The sequence below is a fragment of the Mustela lutreola genome, chromosome 2 (assembly GCF_030435805.1).
Source record: "Mustela lutreola isolate mMusLut2 chromosome 2, mMusLut2.pri, whole genome shotgun sequence".
Lineage (NCBI taxonomy): Eukaryota > Metazoa > Chordata > Mammalia > Carnivora > Mustelidae > Mustela > Mustela lutreola.
In genome coordinates this window covers 52112838-52132120 of record NC_081291.1, presented here as the reverse complement: position 1 = coordinate 52132120, position 19283 = coordinate 52112838, and the positions used below count along the sequence as shown (strand labels likewise).

The 19283-nt window shown below is 39.1% G+C and overlaps 1 protein-coding gene across 6 annotated transcripts in view; it reads right to left on the bottom strand.

The window, feature by feature from the left end:
- Positions 1-19283, bottom strand: part of FANCD2 (FA complementation group D2) — a 58948-nt gene that overhangs the window by 31937 nt on the left and 7728 nt on the right. For 5 of the 6 annotated variants that reach the window (XM_059161703.1, XM_059161702.1, XM_059161705.1 and 2 more), the window contains 11 exons: positions 17567-17645; positions 16017-16141; positions 14193-14280; positions 12947-13051; positions 12050-12150; positions 11559-11667; positions 11091-11126; positions 6912-7055; positions 4879-5013; positions 2631-2762; positions 1388-1498 (listed from right to left, as the gene is read on the bottom strand). In XM_059161703.1, the coding sequence (XP_059017686.1) occupies positions 1388-1498; positions 2631-2762; positions 4879-5013; positions 6912-7055; positions 11091-11126; positions 11559-11667; positions 12050-12150; positions 12947-13051; positions 14193-14280; positions 16017-16141; positions 17567-17645 (1165 nt within the window). The remainder of the gene's footprint in view (positions 1-1387; positions 1499-2630; positions 2763-4878; positions 5014-6911; positions 7056-11090; positions 11127-11558; positions 11668-12049; positions 12151-12946; positions 13052-14192; positions 14281-16016; positions 16142-17566; positions 17646-19283) is intronic. The other variant, XM_059161704.1, reaches the window with a different exon arrangement.

Below are 19283 nucleotides of genomic sequence, written 5' to 3'. Positions count from 1 at the left end.
TAAATATATTTAATTAATCAATATAAATTATATAATTAATATAAATTAAATAATTAAATAAAATAAAAAAATAATGATGTAGCTCTATATTACTGATGTGAAGCCATCTCCAAAATATACTGCTAAATGAAAGATAGATGCAGAACAAAAGGAGAAGGAGTGGGGACGCCTGGGTGGCTCAGTTGGTTGGACAACTGCCTTTGGCTCAGGTCATGATCCCGGAGTCCTGGGATCGAGTCCTGCATCCGGCTCCCAGCTCCACGGGGAGTCTGCTTCTCCCTCTGACCTTCTCCTCGCTCATGCTCTCTCTCACTGTCTCTCTCTCAAATAAATAAATAAAATCTTTTTAAAAAAATAATTTTTAAAAAAAAGGAGAAGGAGTGGAATATAGGTAAATACAAATTTGCTAAATGCTCAGAACATCTCAGAAAGCTATAAGGTAGAAAGCAGAAAGGTATAAACAAACTCGTAAATGCTCAGGACATCTCAGGAGGATAGAAATATCTCATGACAAACTCAGAAAGTTATTGCCTTTAGAGAACCAGATGCCTAGAGGACTGAGAGGGGGAAGGCTCATTTTTCACCATGTCTTATACCTTTTGAATTTTGTGCTGTATATTACCTAGCCCCCCTCCCTTTTTTTTTTTTTTAATTAACAAAAGGTGTTGGTTGTTCAAAGTTACAGTCCAGTATGGATTACTGCCACAGGGTGGCACTAAAGATACAAAAGAGCAACAAGTTCTGATTGCAATGCAATCTCTTGTTTTAGTCCCTTTGCCTGACTTTCTCAGCAAACAAAGACCACCAATGAAAGCAAGCCCAGATAAGTTCACATTAGATGTAGAGGTTCCCTAGAAAACAAGGCAACGCTCTGTGTCCCCACAGCACTCAGTATAGAACCTGAATAGCTTTTCTTTTCTTTTTTAAAGATTTTATTTATTTATTTGATACAGAGACAGACAGTGAGAGAGGGACCACAAGCAGGGGGAGTGGGAGAGGAGATGCAGGCTTCCGGCTGAGCAGGAAGCCTGATGTAGGGCTCGATTCCAGGATCCTAGAATCATGACCTGAGCTGAAGGCAGATGCTTAACCGTCTGAGCCACCAAGGGGCCCCCTGATCAGCTTTTCTTACTCAGTTCCCTAGTCAGCTGATTACAGACCCATTTCTACCCTAATAGACTAAGCTATTTGAGGGTAGAAGGTCTAATATACCTACTTTCTCAATGTTTGGTACACAACAGACACTTAATGTCTGAACATAATTACTCTAGCCTGTGTACTAATAGAAATCAAGTACACAGCCATGGTCTGAGCTATAATTATGTTCAATGAATTTCAATTAAAGAAGTTTAAAGTTTTAAAGGTTTCTCAACACACTGCCTGTTACCTGGATGTGACTGCTGGCTTCATGCTGTTTGCTAAATGCCAGTGTGCTGAGAATATAGAAGAGTTTTCGTATCTGCTGAGGAGACATATTATCCAGATAATCTAAAATGCCCTATGGAAAAAAAAATACCAACAATAAGGTTAGCCACTGATATTTTCCTCCATCAAATAAAAAAATTAAAATCCTTGTAAGAGGTATAAGAAGCATGTGGATAGCCACAAAAGCTCATGTTCTCTCAAGCTGTGCCCAGCTGTACCTCCTAGTTCTTCCTATTCTTCTTCATCCTTCCCTTCTTAGTGAAAACAGTGCTCTGCCAAAAGTTACATCTCTGACCTTACTGCTTATCATAACATCCCTTTCAGCTTCCATGCCATGAATTACTTATTCTTTTTATACAGATGTGGAAGCAGTCACAAGGGAAAAACTTACTTTTTAACATTGGGCAAAACCTCAGCTTTCTCATCCCTAATATGGGGATAACATGACCTACAACTACCTTTCAAAGCCCAGACCTGATTCTGTCAACCCCCTGTGAAAAGTCTGTGATAGCTCTCTACGGTCTATAAAATCAAGTTGAAACTCTTGAGTGTGATATTTGAGACCCTTCATAATCTAACATTGTCCTATGTCTTTCCAGCCTCACCTCCCACCACTTCTCACCATATGTCCCATTTGCCAACCATGCTAGTCTACTTCCTTCAGGTATACTATGGACCCAGATGCCAATTTGCTTCTGTTTAAACTGTCCTCTGCCTAGATGCACTTCCTGTATTTTCTCTTATTGAACCATGCTCAAACTTCAAGAATTACTCAAATCTACTCTTTGAAGAAGTAGTAGTACTTGAAGAATGCAGTTTCCTAGGCCAAATTATTCTTGCGCTGGTGCATCTACAGCACTTAATCTTTCTAGGGATTTCTCATGTTGTAGCTACAGAGACTTGTTTATGTGTTTTACTAACACCAAAGGCAAGAACTAAGTCTTATATACAGAGCACCCAGAATAGAGCCTGCATATAGGTACAAAGAAGTATTTGCTGAATGCATTAATACAAACATAAATGAGTTATCTTTTTTCCTATTATTTGCCCATTACCCCACCTCCTTCCCACCCCCTCCAACCAATTGTAGTGCTCAATATCTAGAACACAAATTAAATTGCTGCTAATTAACAGATGCCAGATATCTCTCAAATACATGCAAGAAAGAAAAATGACTCAAAATATGTCACTGGAGGGACACATACCTTCACAAACACAGCATTCAGCCTCATAGCAGAAAGGTTTAGAACTACCAACTCCCGGAGGACATCCAATGCAGTATCAACTTCAGCTTCATTCCCGCTGCAGATATGAGTCACTAGGGCACCAACTACTTCCTACACAGTAAAGCGTCAACAGGATAGTGTGAATGAAAATATGACATGGCCATCTTGAAAGGGTTAATGCTTGAGACCATTCTAATCTCAACCTACCCTATCTCATTGTCTAATTCTATTACGTACTTTTCATTAATGTTGTTTTCAGGAGGTTGAGGATTATGTCAATCTAATTACACAACCATCTACTCCTGACTTATTTCCTAATATTTATCAGGGAACACTATGTAAGCCCTCCTGGTTTTGCTCCCTGGCATAGTCTCTTTTTTCATATGGGTAAAATACTACCCTTTAAGCTATGGTTGTACTTAATCTATTAAAATTTACTAAAAAGATGAACTCAGGGAGCCTGGCTGGCAGCATGTGACTCTTGATCTCTCAGTTGTGGGTTTAAGCCCCATATTGGGTGCAGAGATACTTAAAAATAAAATTCTTTTTTTTTTTTTTCAAAGATTGTATTTATTTACTTGACAGAGAAAGACACAGTGAGAGAGGAAACACAGGCAGGGGGAGCAGGAAAGGGAGAAGAAGCAGGCTTCCTGCTGAGCAGGGAGCCTGATGGGGGGCTTGATGCCAGGACCCTAGGATCATGACCTGAGCCGAAGGTAGATGCTTAATGACTGAGCCAGCCAGGTGTCCCTTAAAAATAAAATCTTAAAAAAAAAAAAAAAAAAAAAGAAACTCAAGAAGTTCAAGGTTTTAAAGGTTTTTACAGGTTAGACTGGCATGTTTCAAGCAAACATGAGCCATGATAGTATCTCCAGGACATTAAGATGGTTCCAGAAAAATATCTTGTATGCCATTCTCCCTTTCCTTTATACTGCTGCTCCATACTGAATCATATTGTTTTCTCAAATGCAGCAGCTAGCTCATGCCCTGCTTTAAATTTTTAAAATTTTGTCTTTATTTTTACAAGTTCCATGAAAATGTTTTGACATTGTTAATAGTATGTTTAGCATGTACAAAAAAATACAAAGTAAGACACTCTGTTGATTTCATAATCACTTTCCACAAGTAGAGCCTCCCCTCTCTGGATATGCACTATTAAATTTTATGTTTCATGTTCATGGGAATAGAGTTACACCCTCAGGCATTTCCCCTTCATTTGTTTTTCCCCAATTTTTTCTAGAGAACAACGCCAGGATCAACTGGCAGCTGATCATTTGCAGCTAAATTTTAAAATTGCTCTTTTTATATACTATGAAAGCTGCCCGATAACCCCAGCTATTTTAATCATGGTTTATTTAAAAGACTAGATGTGGGGGCACCTGGGTGGCTCAGTGGGTTAAGCCTCTGCCTTCAGCTCAGGTCATGATCTCAGGGTCCTAGGATCGAGCCCTTCATTGGGCTCTCTGCTCAGCAGGGAGCCTGCTTCCCCCTCTCTCTGCTGGCTTCTGCCTACTTGTGATCTCTCTGTCAAATAAATAAGTAAAGTCTTTTTCTTTTTTTTTTTAAAGATTTTATTCATTTATTCATTTGACAGACAGAGATCACAGGTAAGCAGAGAGGCAGGCAGAGAGAGAGAAGCAGGCTCCTCACCGAGCAGAGAACCCGATGCGGGGCTCGATCCCAGGACCCTGAGACCACGACCCGAGCCGAAGGCAGAGACTCAATCCACTGAGCCACCCAGGCGCCCCAATAAGTAAAGTCTTAAAAAAAAAATAGACTGGGGGCGCCTGGGTGGCTCAGTGGGTTAAGGCCTCTGCCTTCGGCTTGGGTCATGATCCCGGGGTCCTGGGATTGAGCCCCACATTGGGCTGTCTGCTCTGCGGAGAGCCTGCTTCCTCCTCTCTCTCTCTATGCCTGCCTCTCTGCCTACTTGTGATCTCTGTTTGTCAAATAAATAAATAAAATCTTAAAAAAAAAAATAGACTGGATGTGGACCTTCATTTTCAAGTCAGAGAATTTTAGACCTCAAAATGCAAAGTTAGAAGTCCAGTGTCCCTTATTTTATTAAGACTAGGACTAAAACTAAGTTTTCCCAACTCCCAGTTCTGAGTTCTTTTTCCTTCAATGTCTTCCAACGAACAAGAAATAAACATCATATTACATGCAAGTGACTTGGAATTGTATTTCTTCCTGTTCCCTCCTTTCCAAAATAAATATTTCGACATACCTGCTGACAGTAAGTGTCAAAAAACTTAAATGCGTATTTGTATAGGAGACTGCCAAACAAAATGATACTCTGGTCGAGGGAGTGCAACAAACACTGCGCCAATGACAGAATAGATGGGCAAATATCCTTAAGGACCTTGAGGGGGTGAAGAGGAGACAAAAAAAAGAAGCTGTGGGAGAAATTTAGTTATTGCAGAACCAAGACTTCCTGACCCTTATAGGATTTCAGAGTTCTCCTCACCAACTCTCATTTTAACTTAAGGTAACATAATCTTTGTTTTACTCAAAATTATCTTTCATCATTCTGAGTTTTTGCTTAGGATCAATGGGATTCAATGTATGGATAAGAAGTGACCTGGAAGCTGAAGAAGTTAAATTATAAGCCTAATAGCATTGTTCCTATCTGCCTAATTTGGGACTAGAATCCAGATCTTTTTTTTTTTTTTGAGAGAGAGTGAGGGATAGAGCACAAGTGGAGGAGGAGTATAGGAAGAGGGAGAAGCAGATCCCCTGCTGAGCAGGGAGCCTGAGGCAGGGCTCAATACCAGAACTCAAGGATCACAACCCGAGCCAAAGGCAGACGCTTAACCAACTGAGCTACCCAGGTGCCCCTTAAATCCAGATCTTCTGAATCCCAATATCCTCACTCAATCATACTACCTCTCTGGGGATATACTGGGTCTGCTCTTCCTTGGTTATGATTTGAAATCAATCTTTAAGGTTCAATACCAATTAAATTGATTTCTTCTGAGATCAAAAAGAGAACTGATCATGTCTTAGCAATGGGCAGAAGATGGACATTAAAGGACCCAAAGTAAATAACCAGTTTAAGTCCAGTTTCTTTATTGATACCATCACAATAGATAAAAAATCTTAAATTAAGCCCTGAATTGGGTATAATGCTTTGCTGAGGAAAATGCAATAAAAAAATTATATATGGGGCACCTGGGTGGCACAGTCGGTTAGGTATCCAACTCTTGGTTTTGGCTCTGGTCATGATCTCGAGGTCGTGAGACTGAGCCCTACACTGGGCCCGACATTTAGCACAGTCTGCTTGGGCATCTCCCTCTTCCTCTGCCCCCACTCCCTAAGATAAATAAATAAATCTTTAAAAAATTATATATGATTTCTGCCTTCTGGAAAATTATAGCCCAAAACACATATTATTGCCAGAAATAAGCACAGAAAGGACTGTAAGATAAAATAATAGAAACATTAAATCCATTTCTAGATATAAAATCTTAAGACCCAACCATATATTCTCATTAGTACCTAAGTCAAGCCCCAAACTATTGGTTATCTAGCTTTTTAAGAAGGTATACGCTATTAATATCCTGAAAATTCACCAGAAAATACTGTTCTTAACTTATAAAATTCTAATCAAATGGTTTATATTTCAACAGGAAAAAACCACCCAAGAGTCACATGGCCAAATAGGGATGGTTCAAAAGATGCATAATTATGTCTCTATTAGCATTCTTCTGGTCCTGTTTTGCTCAGGGTTTTTAAAAACTGCTTAGAACAGGATATAGAAGCAAGTTTGTCAAAGCTATGGACCACACAGGGCTAGGTAATTAAAATGATTAATGCAAAGTTAAGATTTGAAAGTCTCAATGAGCTTGGAACAACGGGCTGAAACTAACATGAAGAAACTTTTATATGGGAGCTACAAAGCCTTTCATTTTAAGTTAAAAATCAAGTTATACAAGAATGTAAAATTAGAAAACCTGAACTAAAACATTTCCTGTAAAAAAAAAAAAAATTGGGGGCTTGAGTTTAATCAGTTCAACATAAATCAATTTTGTCACCATTTTTCTAAAAAGATGAGACACCAGTCTTGGGTTGGTTTTATTAACAGTATAACATCTCGATCAAGGTAAGTAAGAATCCTATTACATTTTGAAAACATACTGAGCTGTCAAAAGTCAACACCTAGCAAAGGCGTATTGTCAAGATTTCCACACTGAGTAAGAAAGATTAAAAATGACTTCTCTATAACTTTCAGACTAATGTTGCTAATTCTCTGCCACTTACCAAGTCATGAATATAGAATGTACTCTGCAGCAGCTGTTCTTGAAAGCAGCCTGATCGAATCTTATTTCTTAGCACCCTCTCAATGTACTTCTTTGTCTGAGTGTTGGTGCTATAGATGATGAGAAGCATTGCCAAGTCGAAAGTCTATTGTCAACAAAAATGACAAGAGAAAAAGAATTTAATAAATCAGTACATTTATTGTCGTGAAATAGCAGCTCACAACTTTTTCCCATGAAAACATAGAAAGGGTGATACTTGTTTGTTCAACACACTCTCATGGGAGTATCTACATTTTTTTGGTCACAAAACCCACAAATTTTTTCAGAGAAATGAAGTGCTATAACTATTCACCACTATTATCTTTATGAAAACAATGGAATATAAACTGAAGTAATATTATTACAGAATAAACTCTGAAGACCTATATATTTATTAAAGAAAAATCACTTGCCAACCTCAGGATTTATTTCATTATTATTAGGAAAACTACTTTCTGAAAAGTTGGAAAGACTGTAAATGCTTCTCAATATGAAAAAAATAAAATTCTGACAGTCATTTTTAGAATATTATACAACCATTAAAATGAATGAGCTAGGGGTGCCTGGGTGGCTCAGTGGGTTAAGCCTTTGCCTTAGGCTCCAGTCATGATCTCAGGGTCCTGAGATAGAGCCCTGCATCAGGCTCTCTGTTCAGCAGGGAGCCTGCTTCCCCCTTTTCTCTCTCTGCCTGCCTCTCTGCCTACTTGTGATCTCTCTGTCAAATAAATAAATAAAATCTTTAAAATGAATGAACTAGACTACATTTTTTGACAGACACTCACAACATTGTGAAGTTTAAAAAAAAGCAACCTACAAGACAATAATAATAGTAAGATTTATTTTTGTAAACACAATATACATAAATATGTTTAAACATAAGAGTTAGAATGCTTGCACTTACATACACATACAGCTTGTATATGAATAGGAAAAAAGTCTGGAAGAATTATCCATGAAGAATGGAACAGAGAGTGAAGAAAACCTTTTTAACATTTTTAACATATTAACATTTTTTAGATTCCTTGTGGGGTTTTATCTCCACAATTAGCTTGTATTAAATTTGTTTAAAAAAGAAGAAGGTTATAGAGCAACATCATCTGTCACAATAACTCAGTATTTATTCACTGTAATTAGTTGATTGTATATGTTTGTTTATATTTGAAATTTGTTTCTTTCATGTATTATCAGCATAAAGAATTTTACGTAGTTTAAAAAAGAAAAAGGTTAAAGAAAGTCAAGCAGCACAAAAAATAAAAACAACTATTCAGAACTCATACAACATAGCAAAACACTAAACATTCCAAGAATGGATCAATAATTCCTTTTTTTTAATAGATTTTTATTTATTTGAGAGAGAGAGGGTGCATACACAAGCAGGGGGAGCAGCAAGCAGAGGGAGAGGTAGGCTCGCCACAGAGCAGGGAGCCTGACATGGGACTCGATCCCAAGACCCTGGGATCATGACCTGAGCTGAAGGCAGATGCTTAACTGACTGAGCCACCAAGGTGCCCCACCAAGGATTTTTTTTTTTTAAGATTTTTTTTTTTGACAGACGGAGATCACAAGTAGTAGGCAGAGAGGCTGACAGAGAGAGAGAGGAGGAAGCAGGCTCCCCGTGGAGCAGAGAGCCTGATGTGGGGCTCGATCCCAGGACCGTGGGATCCTGACCCAAGCTGAAGGCAGAGGTTTTACCCCACTGAGCCACCCAGGTGCCCTGGGATTTTTTTTTTTTAATGTTTCTTTTTCTTTTTTTTTTTTCTTTTAAGATTTATTTATTTATTTATTTGACAGACAGAGATCACAAGTAGGCAGAGAGGCAGACAGAGAGAGAGGAGGAAGCAGGCTTCCTGCTGAGCAGAGCCAATGTGGGGCTCGATCCCAGGACCCTGGGATCATGACCTGAGCCGAAAGCAGAGGCTTTAACCCTCTGAGCCACCCAGGCGCCCCTTATTTTTCATTTTTAAAGACTTTAATTTTATTTGTTTGACAGAGAGAGAGGGTACACAAGCAAGGGGAGTGGGAGAGGGAGAAGTGGGCTCCCTGCAGAATCCTGATGGAGGGTTTGAGCACAGGACCTGAGCCGAAGACAGATGCCTAATGACTGAGCCACCCAGGTGCCCCTGCCCACCAACGATCTTTTAAAAATTTTTTCATTTTAGAGAGAGCAACCACAAATGGTGGGTTGGGGGAAGGGTAGAGGGAGAGAGAGCCTGACATGGGCCTCCATCTCTGAGATCATGCCTGAGATGAAATTAAGAGTGGACACTTAAGCACTGAGTTAAGCTCAGACTGAGCCACCCAGGTACCCCTGGGCCTAGATCTGAACAGACATTTTCTCAAAGACCTATGAACAGCCAAAAGACACATGAAAAGATGTTCAACATCACTAATCATCAGGAATGTAAATCACAATGAGACATCACCTCATACATGTCAAAATGGCTATCATTAAAAAAAGACAAGAGACAACAAGTGATGTTGAAGATGTAGAGAAAGGGAACCCTTGTGCACTGCTGGTGGAATGTAAATTGGTGTAGCCCCTATGGAAAACAGTATGGAGGTTCCTCAAAAAATTAAAAGTAGAAATATCATGTAATCCAGAAATTCTACTTCTGGGTATTTTTTCAAAATAACTAAAAATTAATTCAACAAAATATCTGCATTCCTATGATCCCTGTACATTATTTACAATAGCAAAGACATGGAAACAACCTAAGTGAAAAGCAAATGTGGTAAGTACACAGACCACAAACACACACCTACCTAGACACACACAGACACACACTGGAATATTATTCAGCCAGAAAAAGAATGAAATCTTGCCATTCGTAACAATATGGACAGATTATGAAGGTATTATGCTAAGTGAACTAAGTCAGACAAAGACAAATACCTTATGATCTTGCTTATATATGGAACTCAAAAAATAAAGAAACAACAAAACAAAACACACAAAAAACTGAATTCGTTGACACAACAGATTAGTAGTTACCAGAGTTACCAGAGGCAGGGGGGTTTAGTCAGTAGAGCATACAACTCTTGATCTTGGTTGTAATTTCAAGCCTCACATTGGGTAGAGGGATTATTTAAAAATAAAATCTTAAAAAAAAAAAAAAAAAAAGGATTTTTCCTGTTATAAAATAAATAATGGGGCACCTGGGTAGCTTAGTCAGCTAAGTGTCTGACTCCTGATTTGGGCTTAGGTCATGATCTCAGGAATGTGAATTCAAGCCCCTCATTGGGTTCCACTCTAGGTGTAGAGATTATTTTAAAAATATACATATATATAAAGACATTGTAGAAGCATATAAAATGTTTATGATACAATGTCGAGAAAAAAAATCAGAATGCAAAAATTACATAATAATTAGAAATCTGCAAAAACAGATAAAATAGATATACAGGTGGCCAACCGTTATGCAAAAATGAAAAAAAAGAAAGAGTTGTATTAGGGTATTTTGATCCTTCCCAAAAAACTGAGTTTTTCATTGTTTAATTCACTATTGTAAAAGCTTTTAAAATAGTCACCCAACAACTGGATAATCTGACAGAACCTCACAAAATAAAACAGATTCCAACTAATGAAAAATCCTTAATGGGAACCAAGTAGTACATAAGAAACATAATCATCTGGCTTCTCACAGAAGAAAAAATGTCCATAATTAAAACAGCTTCAGTACTGCTGCCTTGACAGTAAATGGATGGACTATTTGACTTACTCTGGTCAGGCTGACACCGGCAAAGGTAAGTAAAACATGGAATGCCATTATTTTGACAATTACATTTGCCAGAAGGAAGGGTAATCAGATAGACACAGGGACCCAACCCATGCCCCAGTGACTCCTGTCTTCACTTCATCTGTGGGGACTTGGTTCTTTGGGACTGCAACTCACTGTGCTTGTTTGGAATGTTAATATTTCCCCTTATGGATAGCCTGGGTTTATTTCATTGCCAAAATGAGTAGGAAACACTATCCAGCAAGTCATCCCCTCCAGATTATCTTCTCCAGACAGCTAATGTTTATTACACAGCTACAGAAGGCACAGAAGGGATGACTGGAGAGAGTGACAGAAAAGGAAAACTAGCCATATAATTAATTTTAAGTCCACAGTACTTAAAATTCATAGTATTATGAGTTTACCTTGTGTTCAGACACTGAGGCAGTGTTTTCAATCGCCTAGAAAAAAAAGGGTCACGAAAGTATCATAACACAAAAGTAGAACATGTTTCACCTTACTATTTTTTTTTTTTAAAGATTTTATTTATTTGACAGAGAGAGATATCACAAGTAGACAGAGAGAGAGAGAAGGAAGCAGGCTCCCTTCCGAGCAGAGAGCCTAATGCGGGACTCGATCCCAGGACTCTGAGATCATGACCTGAGCCAAAGGCAGAGGCTTAACCCACTGAACCACCCATGCGCCCCATGTTTCACCTTACTGAGCATGCCCCATTCTCCTGAGAAGCAATCTGTCCATGTGGGAACCATCATCTGTCACTTCTACTTGACTGATTTTCAACACTTTTATTTCCACCTACCTTTACTTACATATCCATCACTGATTACCACCTACTCCCTCCTTATGTTCAAAGTCATGAAGATCTCACTCACCTTAATCCAGGCTTCTGAAATGATCTTCTCATATCTAACAGCTGACTTTATTACATCAAAGAGGAGAATAACACAGTCCTGACTGTTGTTTTCTTGATTTCCTGAAGAACTACAAGCAGCAGAGGGGGAAAAAAATAATTCTTCCACTTACCAGAGAGGAACCTATAAAACCTGGGTTCCTGTTACTAGCCAAGTGCCTGTTCCAGCTTCATGTGTAAAATGGTTAATAAACTTGTACTGTAGTCTATCTAAGACTGATCTGAATTGCCAGGAGAATACACCCCACCCACCCACATACACATGTACACATACATTACATGTACTACATACATATAATTTGAAGCACTGTATAGAGATACATACAAACAATATTATTACCACTATTTTTAGTTGCAAGTATTAAGATCTACTGTCCTGGCTTCAGAATAAATGTCAGAAAACTTGCCTTGCCTATGTGAGAAAAAGGGTAGTAACTGGCAACGACATTATACCTTTGTTGTCCTTTATTTTTCAACTTGCTTTGGGAAGCCTGAAACCGTGACGGCAAAATACAATGCTGCAGATCCAACTTCTCCCGGAGCTCAGAAATTACCTGTGGAAAATAAATATTAAGTTATGTATTCTGCTCATTCATAGGCACACTTCGTTCTTTCAGTAGAACCATAACAATCCCCTGAAAGACTGAGTAAGAAGAATCAAGAGTTTTTATTTTTTAAGATTTTATTTTTTTTTTAAAAAGATTTTATTTATTGATTTGACAGAGAGAGATAACAAGCAGGCAGAGAGAGAGAGGAGGAAGCAGGCTCCCTGCTGAGCAGAGAGCCGGATGCGCGGCTTGATCCCAGGACCCTGAGATCATGACCTGAGCCGAAGGCAGCGGCTTAACCAACTGAGCCACCCAGGCACCCCAAGATTTTATTTTTAAGTAATCTCTATATACAACGTGGGGCTCAAACTCACAACTCCAAGATCAAGGGTCACATGCTCTACTGATTGACCTATGGAGTGCCCCTAGACAAGGCATTTTAAAAAGGAGAGTTGATGAAAATAGTTAATGCAAGGATAGTATGTCATGCCCTTCAAAATTCCAGAATTCCTTGAGGTATTACAATGAAATAGCAAATTAAACTGTGTAATGGCTTATATGCAACAATAAATCTGGCTAGTTCCATTCCATTGCCTGAATACTATCTGGATTAAGCAACATCATCAGTAGGTTTGGGAACAGGGAAGAATTAGAAGCTATAGTTTTAATAATGTATCTTAATGTATCTTCATCTAGGTACATCTCTTTTCCAATACTGACTTTTACAAGGGCACCACTGCTATACTCTGTACTCTCAGAGATGTAGCATGCGATTGGTGTTTGTTGGGAAATAATAGGGTACCTCAAGTGCATCTGCAGCTGTTACAGAATGAAGAATGAACTTGATTATCACAGGTAAATCGTCCAGTTTGACAGATAACAGCTTCCCCATCACCAACTGGCGGACCTAAACATAAAAAGCACAAAAATCTTAAATTTATGTTAATACCTCAACCTAGTACTGACCTGTTAGGTAAAATCAGAAAATCTACTTTTCTCATTCAGTTTTCTCACTTGTCATTTAGGAGGAAAACCACCTCATTTTATTTTCAATTTTATTCCAACTTACAAGATTTTTTTTTTTTTAAGATTTTATTTAATTTATTTTACAGAGAGAGAAAGAGAGATCACAAGTAGGCAGAGAGGCAGGCAGAGAGAGGGGGAAGCAGGCTCCTCACTGAGCAAAGAGCCCAATGCGGGGCTCGATCCCAGGACCCTGAGACCATGACCTAAGCTGAAGGCAGAGGCTTAACCCACTGAGCCACCCAGGAACCCCCAGCTTACAAGCTTTTAATTGTTAATACCACAGTTTCTTCAAAAACAGACAGGTTTTTGGGTGGCTGGGTCAGTTAAGCAGCTGCCTTTGGCTCAGGTCATGATCCCAAGTTCATGGGATAGAGCCCCACGATGGGCTCTCTGCTCAGTGGAGAGCCTGCTTCTCCTCTTCTTCTGCCTGCCACTCTGCCTACTTGTGTCCTCTCTCTCTCTCTGTGTCAAATTAATAAATAACATCTTGAAAAAAACAGACAGATGATAAACATAAAAGTGTTATTATCTTATAATTTAGAGCCTGAATTTTCCACTGGCTGAAGGAAGACATATAAAATTGTTATTCCTATGAGGAACAGTGTGTAAATATTATCCAAGATAGAGATTGCCACTAAAACTTACTGCTTTGAAACAGAGCAGCAAATCCATCATACTATGGCATATGAAGTTCATCAGAAAGAGATGAAATGTCATTCAATATGATTTCAAACATTTTTTAAAGATTTATTTATTTGAGAGAGAGAGAGAACATGAGCAGAGGGGAGGGGCAGAAGCCGACTCCCCGCTCAGCAGGAATCTGACATGCAGCTTGATCCTGGAACTTTGGGATCATGACCTGAGCCAAAGGCAGATGCTTAACCAACTGAGCCACGCAGAAACCCCTGCATCGTTTCAAAATTAAACTTTATACGCAACTGCTTCATAGCAATAAGTGACTGACATTTGTTCTGGGAGGTAACAAAGCTGGCTCTGTTTCTGGAGAGCGGAGTCCTTCCTACCTGAGACAGGAGCTTCAGGTCAAGTCGGAGGCTGGAAAGAACATCCAGGATAGGAACAGTGAGTGCAGTATTCTCCATTAAAATGTCACTGTGAATGGTACAAAAAGAGAAAAGCTGTGTAACTTTTAACAGAGCTGGGCAGATATTTACTCAGAAAAACCACTTAGAATATGGGAAGAGAGGACATACTCAGTTCTCACTAAACTTGTTAATAGTGTATTTCATTAAAAAAATTTTTTTTAAAGATTTTATCTATTTACTTGAAGAGAGAGAGTGAGCACATAGGCAAGTGGGGGGAGGGAGAGGCACAGGGAGAAGCAGACCCCCCATTGAGCAGGGAGCCCAACACAGGGCTCAATCCCAGGGTCCCAGGACTCTGGGATCATAACCTAAGCCAAAGGCAGGACACCTAACTGACTGAGCCTCTCAGGCATCCCTAAAAATTATTTTGATCTAAATAAAAATACATGCTTGGGCCATCTGGGTGGCTCAGTTGTTTAAGCATCTAACTTTGGCTCAGGTCATGACCTCAGGGTCCTGACAGTGAGCCCCACATCAGGTTCCCTGCTCAGCAAGGAGCCTGCTTTTCCCTCTCTCTTTGCCCTCCCCTCACTCATGCTTGCGCTCTCTCTCTCAAATAAAATCTTTAAAAAAACCCACATGTTCATTACAGAAAATTCAAATAGAATAGAAATGAGAAGCCCTTTCCTCACCATCTCCACTACCCACAGGCAACCACTATTGAGTTGGGCACATATCCTTCCTGAGAAAAGGAAAAAGAACACCTACAACAATTACAGGGAAGTATGAGAAGTATGACACATGTACATGCAAGGCATTACAGGAGAACAGAATAGAGAACAGTGATGGAGTCTAAGAAAAGGCTATGTAGGGGCGCCTGGGTGGCTCAGTGGGTTAAAGCCTCTGCCTTCAGCTCAGGTCATGATCCTGGGGTTCTGAGATCGAGCCCCGCATGGGGCTCTGCTCCGCAGGGAGCCTGCTTCCTCCTCTCTCTCTGCCTGCCTCTCTGCCTACTTGTGATCTCTGTCAAATAAATAAAATATTTTTTAAAAAAAAAAAAAGGCTTTGTAAAAAGACAAGCTAGAATTAAGCAGGCAAAGTGGGTGATATACTGCTACACCCAGAGGGAGCAACGTACCCAAAAGCACAAAGGGAAGAAATCAATGGACATTTCTGGAGGTAGTTTTGCAGACAACTAAAGGAAGTATTACAAACTGAATTTTTAAAAACTATTTTGAGGGTAAGCAGGAAATTGCATTAAAACAGAAATCCTACTACACAGGAATTTTGTTCTCCCTTCTTTAATTAACTGCCCTACCAAGTACTATTTTTCATGTAAATGATAGTAAGCAATGCTCTTAGCAATGGGTCCAATGTGATGTACACCAGAATGAATCATTTAGGGACCAAGGAATGCAGATATTTGGTAAGATCCACAAATAACTGGATATAGAGTCACAACTGAGGACTCCCTGGGTGGTGCTAATGAAACAGATGGATCATGTCTAGGTCTCCAAAGACCAATTTTATATGCCTAATCCTAAGGCAGACTTCATATTCACAACCACTATACTATTTTTAAAAAAGTAGATGGGTTACCCAAATATAACTTCATTATTACAAAAACAAGTCAAATCCCACACCTACTCATAGAAAGCAGATACCATCCTCTTTTATATAAATAGGAATACATTACTACTACTGTTTTTAGACAAGTCAGGCATGTTCAGGGTGGTATGGTCATAGACCTACTACTGTTTTCATTCTGCAGAGTTAAGGCTCCCACAGTGGGAACTTACCCACCTGAGTTCTTTCCCCACATCAGCATGCTGGGAATCGCCTAGGATCTCAGGAAGGCTGGTGACAAAGTCATGCTGCAGGTACAGCGGAGCAATACTGATCAGCTGCATGAGCTTGGTGGTGAGATCCTGCAGTGAAGGACACCATTAGAATTGTTGCACACTACCAGAACAGAGAAAGATGTCCTCCTCATGAATTGTAGAGATAGAATTATTTTTGTATAATATGGTACCTATACATACATTCAAACTCAAAGCCTAAATACAGAGGTCAATGACCCAGAAATTTTCACACATGGTATGGTACATCATTTAGTGGGTCTGTTGTATACTTTACTTCATTTAAGATTTTATTTATTTATTTGAGAGAAAAGGAATAGAGGGAGGGAGGGAGAGAGAGAGAGCGAGCATGAGCAGGTGGAGGGAGAAGCAGATTCCCCACTGAGCAGGGAGCAGGACATGGGGCTATATGTCAGGAAACTGGGATCATGACCTAAGCAGAAGGCAAATGCTTAACCGAATGAGCCACCTAGCCACTCCTACTTTATTTCATTTAACCTTCACAACTCTATGGAGTCTGTGTGACAATTCCTTTTTTTTTTTAACTTTTTGGGGTGTTTTTGAAGATTTTATTTGACAGAGAGATTGAGAGAGAGCACAAGTAGGCAGAGCAGCAGGCAGAGGAAGAGGGAGAGGGAGACGCACGCTTCCTCCTGAGCAGGGAGTGCGATGCGGGGACCAATCCCAGGACCCTGGGATCATGACCTGAGCTGAAGGTAGCCGCTTAACCAACTAAGCCACCCAGGCACCCCTATTTTTTTTTTTTAAGCAGACTTCACACCCAACATGGGGCTTAAACTCACAACCCAGAGATCAAGAGTCGCATGCTCCACTGATGGAGCCAGCGAGGCACCCCGACAATTCCCATATCCATGAGGATATGCATTGCCCAAAAACACACAGTAAGTACAAAACAATAAATACACAACAATACAGAATTTCAGTCCACATGGAATTCCAAACTCATGTTCTTCCAAATAAAGATTTAGCCTTGGAATGCCTGACAAAAATTAATAGAATGATTTAAAGAACTCTGGAAAAAAACAGGCCTTACACACTATGCTCAAAACAGATTCAATTTTACCACAGTGCTTAATAACAAATCACATAATTGTAAAAACTTACTAACACTTTCCTCATATGTAATCAGATTAAACATTTGCAGCACAGGCGGTTGGTCTGGGATCTCACTGATTTTGAGAAATAAAATATAGTCATCTGTGTACTTTGAAAGCTACTTAATTTCTTTCCAAATATTTGTTTAATAGATATCTAGTCATCATAATTAGAAAAACTTTTTTTCTGGAGAAATTTAAAGGGTGAAACATCCATGATTCTCAAATTATGAAAGATGAAAAAAGCTAATAAATAGAAAAATGTGAATTTTCAGTTTAGGAAAGAAAAAAAAAAAACCACTGCAAATTCCAAAAGTTTGATTAAGCATGGAAAACAGACTCTCTAAATCCAAGAGACAGAGCGAGTCCCAAAGCTTACCTTGCCATCCACAATTCTGTCAAGCCATTTCAGTTGACTGATGATGAGTCTAGGCATGTTAAGTCCATCACTGTTCACACTGAAATGTTAGGATAAGAAGATAGAAATTTAGCTTTTCTGATTTACACAATAGCAAACATTAATAGTGCACAAACCATTTCAGACATTCAATTAACACTGACTGAATGTTTACATATCGCAACCTGCTTTAGACACACAGGTGACATAGGAAAAGCATGACACATACATGTTAAGATGGAAGAAGACACACTAAACTATTAACAGTGGTTGCATCTGGGGAGGGTTTAGTAAGGTTAAGGAAGGTCTGGAGAGTATTTCTTAATAACAATGTAAACAAAAAAATAAAGGCAATAAACTTGAACAAACTAAACAAGAAAAATTTTTAAAGGTAGAAAAGTGTTAAGTATTGAAAAAAGCAAGCATATACTATTTTGGAAACATAAAAGGTCGAATTAGACTATGTCTGTGAAAGTACTAAACAACCATTTATAGATGAAGAAGTGCTGGGGGCAGCTGGATGGCTCAGTTGTTTGAGCACTCAACTCTTGGTTTTGGCTCCTGTCATGATCTCATGGGTCGTGACATCAAGCCCGGTAAGGAGCTCCATGCTCAATGGGGAGTCAGCTTGAAGATTCTCTTGCCCTTTGCCCCTCCCCACACTCATGTGCATGCTCACATGTGTGAAAGTGTGCCCTAATAAATAAATAATTCTTAAAAAAAAAAAAAAAAAAGGAATGTTGGCTTAGTTATTATTTCCCCCCAAATGAGAGCATCTGCTTTCTTCCTCCTATGTCTGAAGTTTTGGACTACCTCCAGTTTTTTTTCTTTTCTTTTTTTAAAATTATTTATTTATTTATTTTTATAAACATATAATATACTTTTATCCCCAGGGGTACAGGTCTGTGAATCGCCAGGTTTACACACTTCACAGCACTCACCATAGCACATACCCTTCCCAATGTCCATAACCCTACCCACCCCCCTTTTCCCAACCCCCCTCCCCACCTCCAGTTTTTTTTCTTGACAGTATTCTTAGTCTTTGTTTAGTACAGTCAAATTTAACTACTGAAAAAGACAAAAAACATCTACATGAGCAATTCAGGCAAAGCCATCTGTGAAGATCTATCTTCAAGTGTATTATTACTATATACAAAACCTAGAGGGGCGCCTGGGTGGCTCAGTGGGTTAAGCCTCTGCCTTCGGCTCAGGTCATGATCTCAGGGTCCTAGGATCGAGCCCCACTTCGGGCTCTCTGCTCAGCAGGGAGCCTGCTTCCCCCTCTCTCTCTGCCTGCCTCTGCCTACTTGTGATATCTGTCTGTTAAATAAATAAATAAAATCTTAAAAAAAAATTTGTATCTTCGATTATTAATGAGCATTTAGAAAAAAATGTTTGATGCTCTTGTTATTTCTTTGTGAATTGTCTGTTAGTGACCTTTTTCTACTTTTCTATTATTCTTTTTTTCCCAACTTAGTTATTTTTTAAAGCAAATTCTAAAAAATTTAGTATGCATACCCTATAATATTGAAAGGGTAAAGAACAGTATTCATAGAAGATCTGATTCCAGTCAGTTTATTGTGTATCCTTCTAAGAACATGCAGTCATATAAACAGACGAAATTTCAAAAAAAAAGACCCCACTGGAATTTTAGCAGTCAATTAAGAATCTGATGTCATGATCAACATGACTTTCAGAG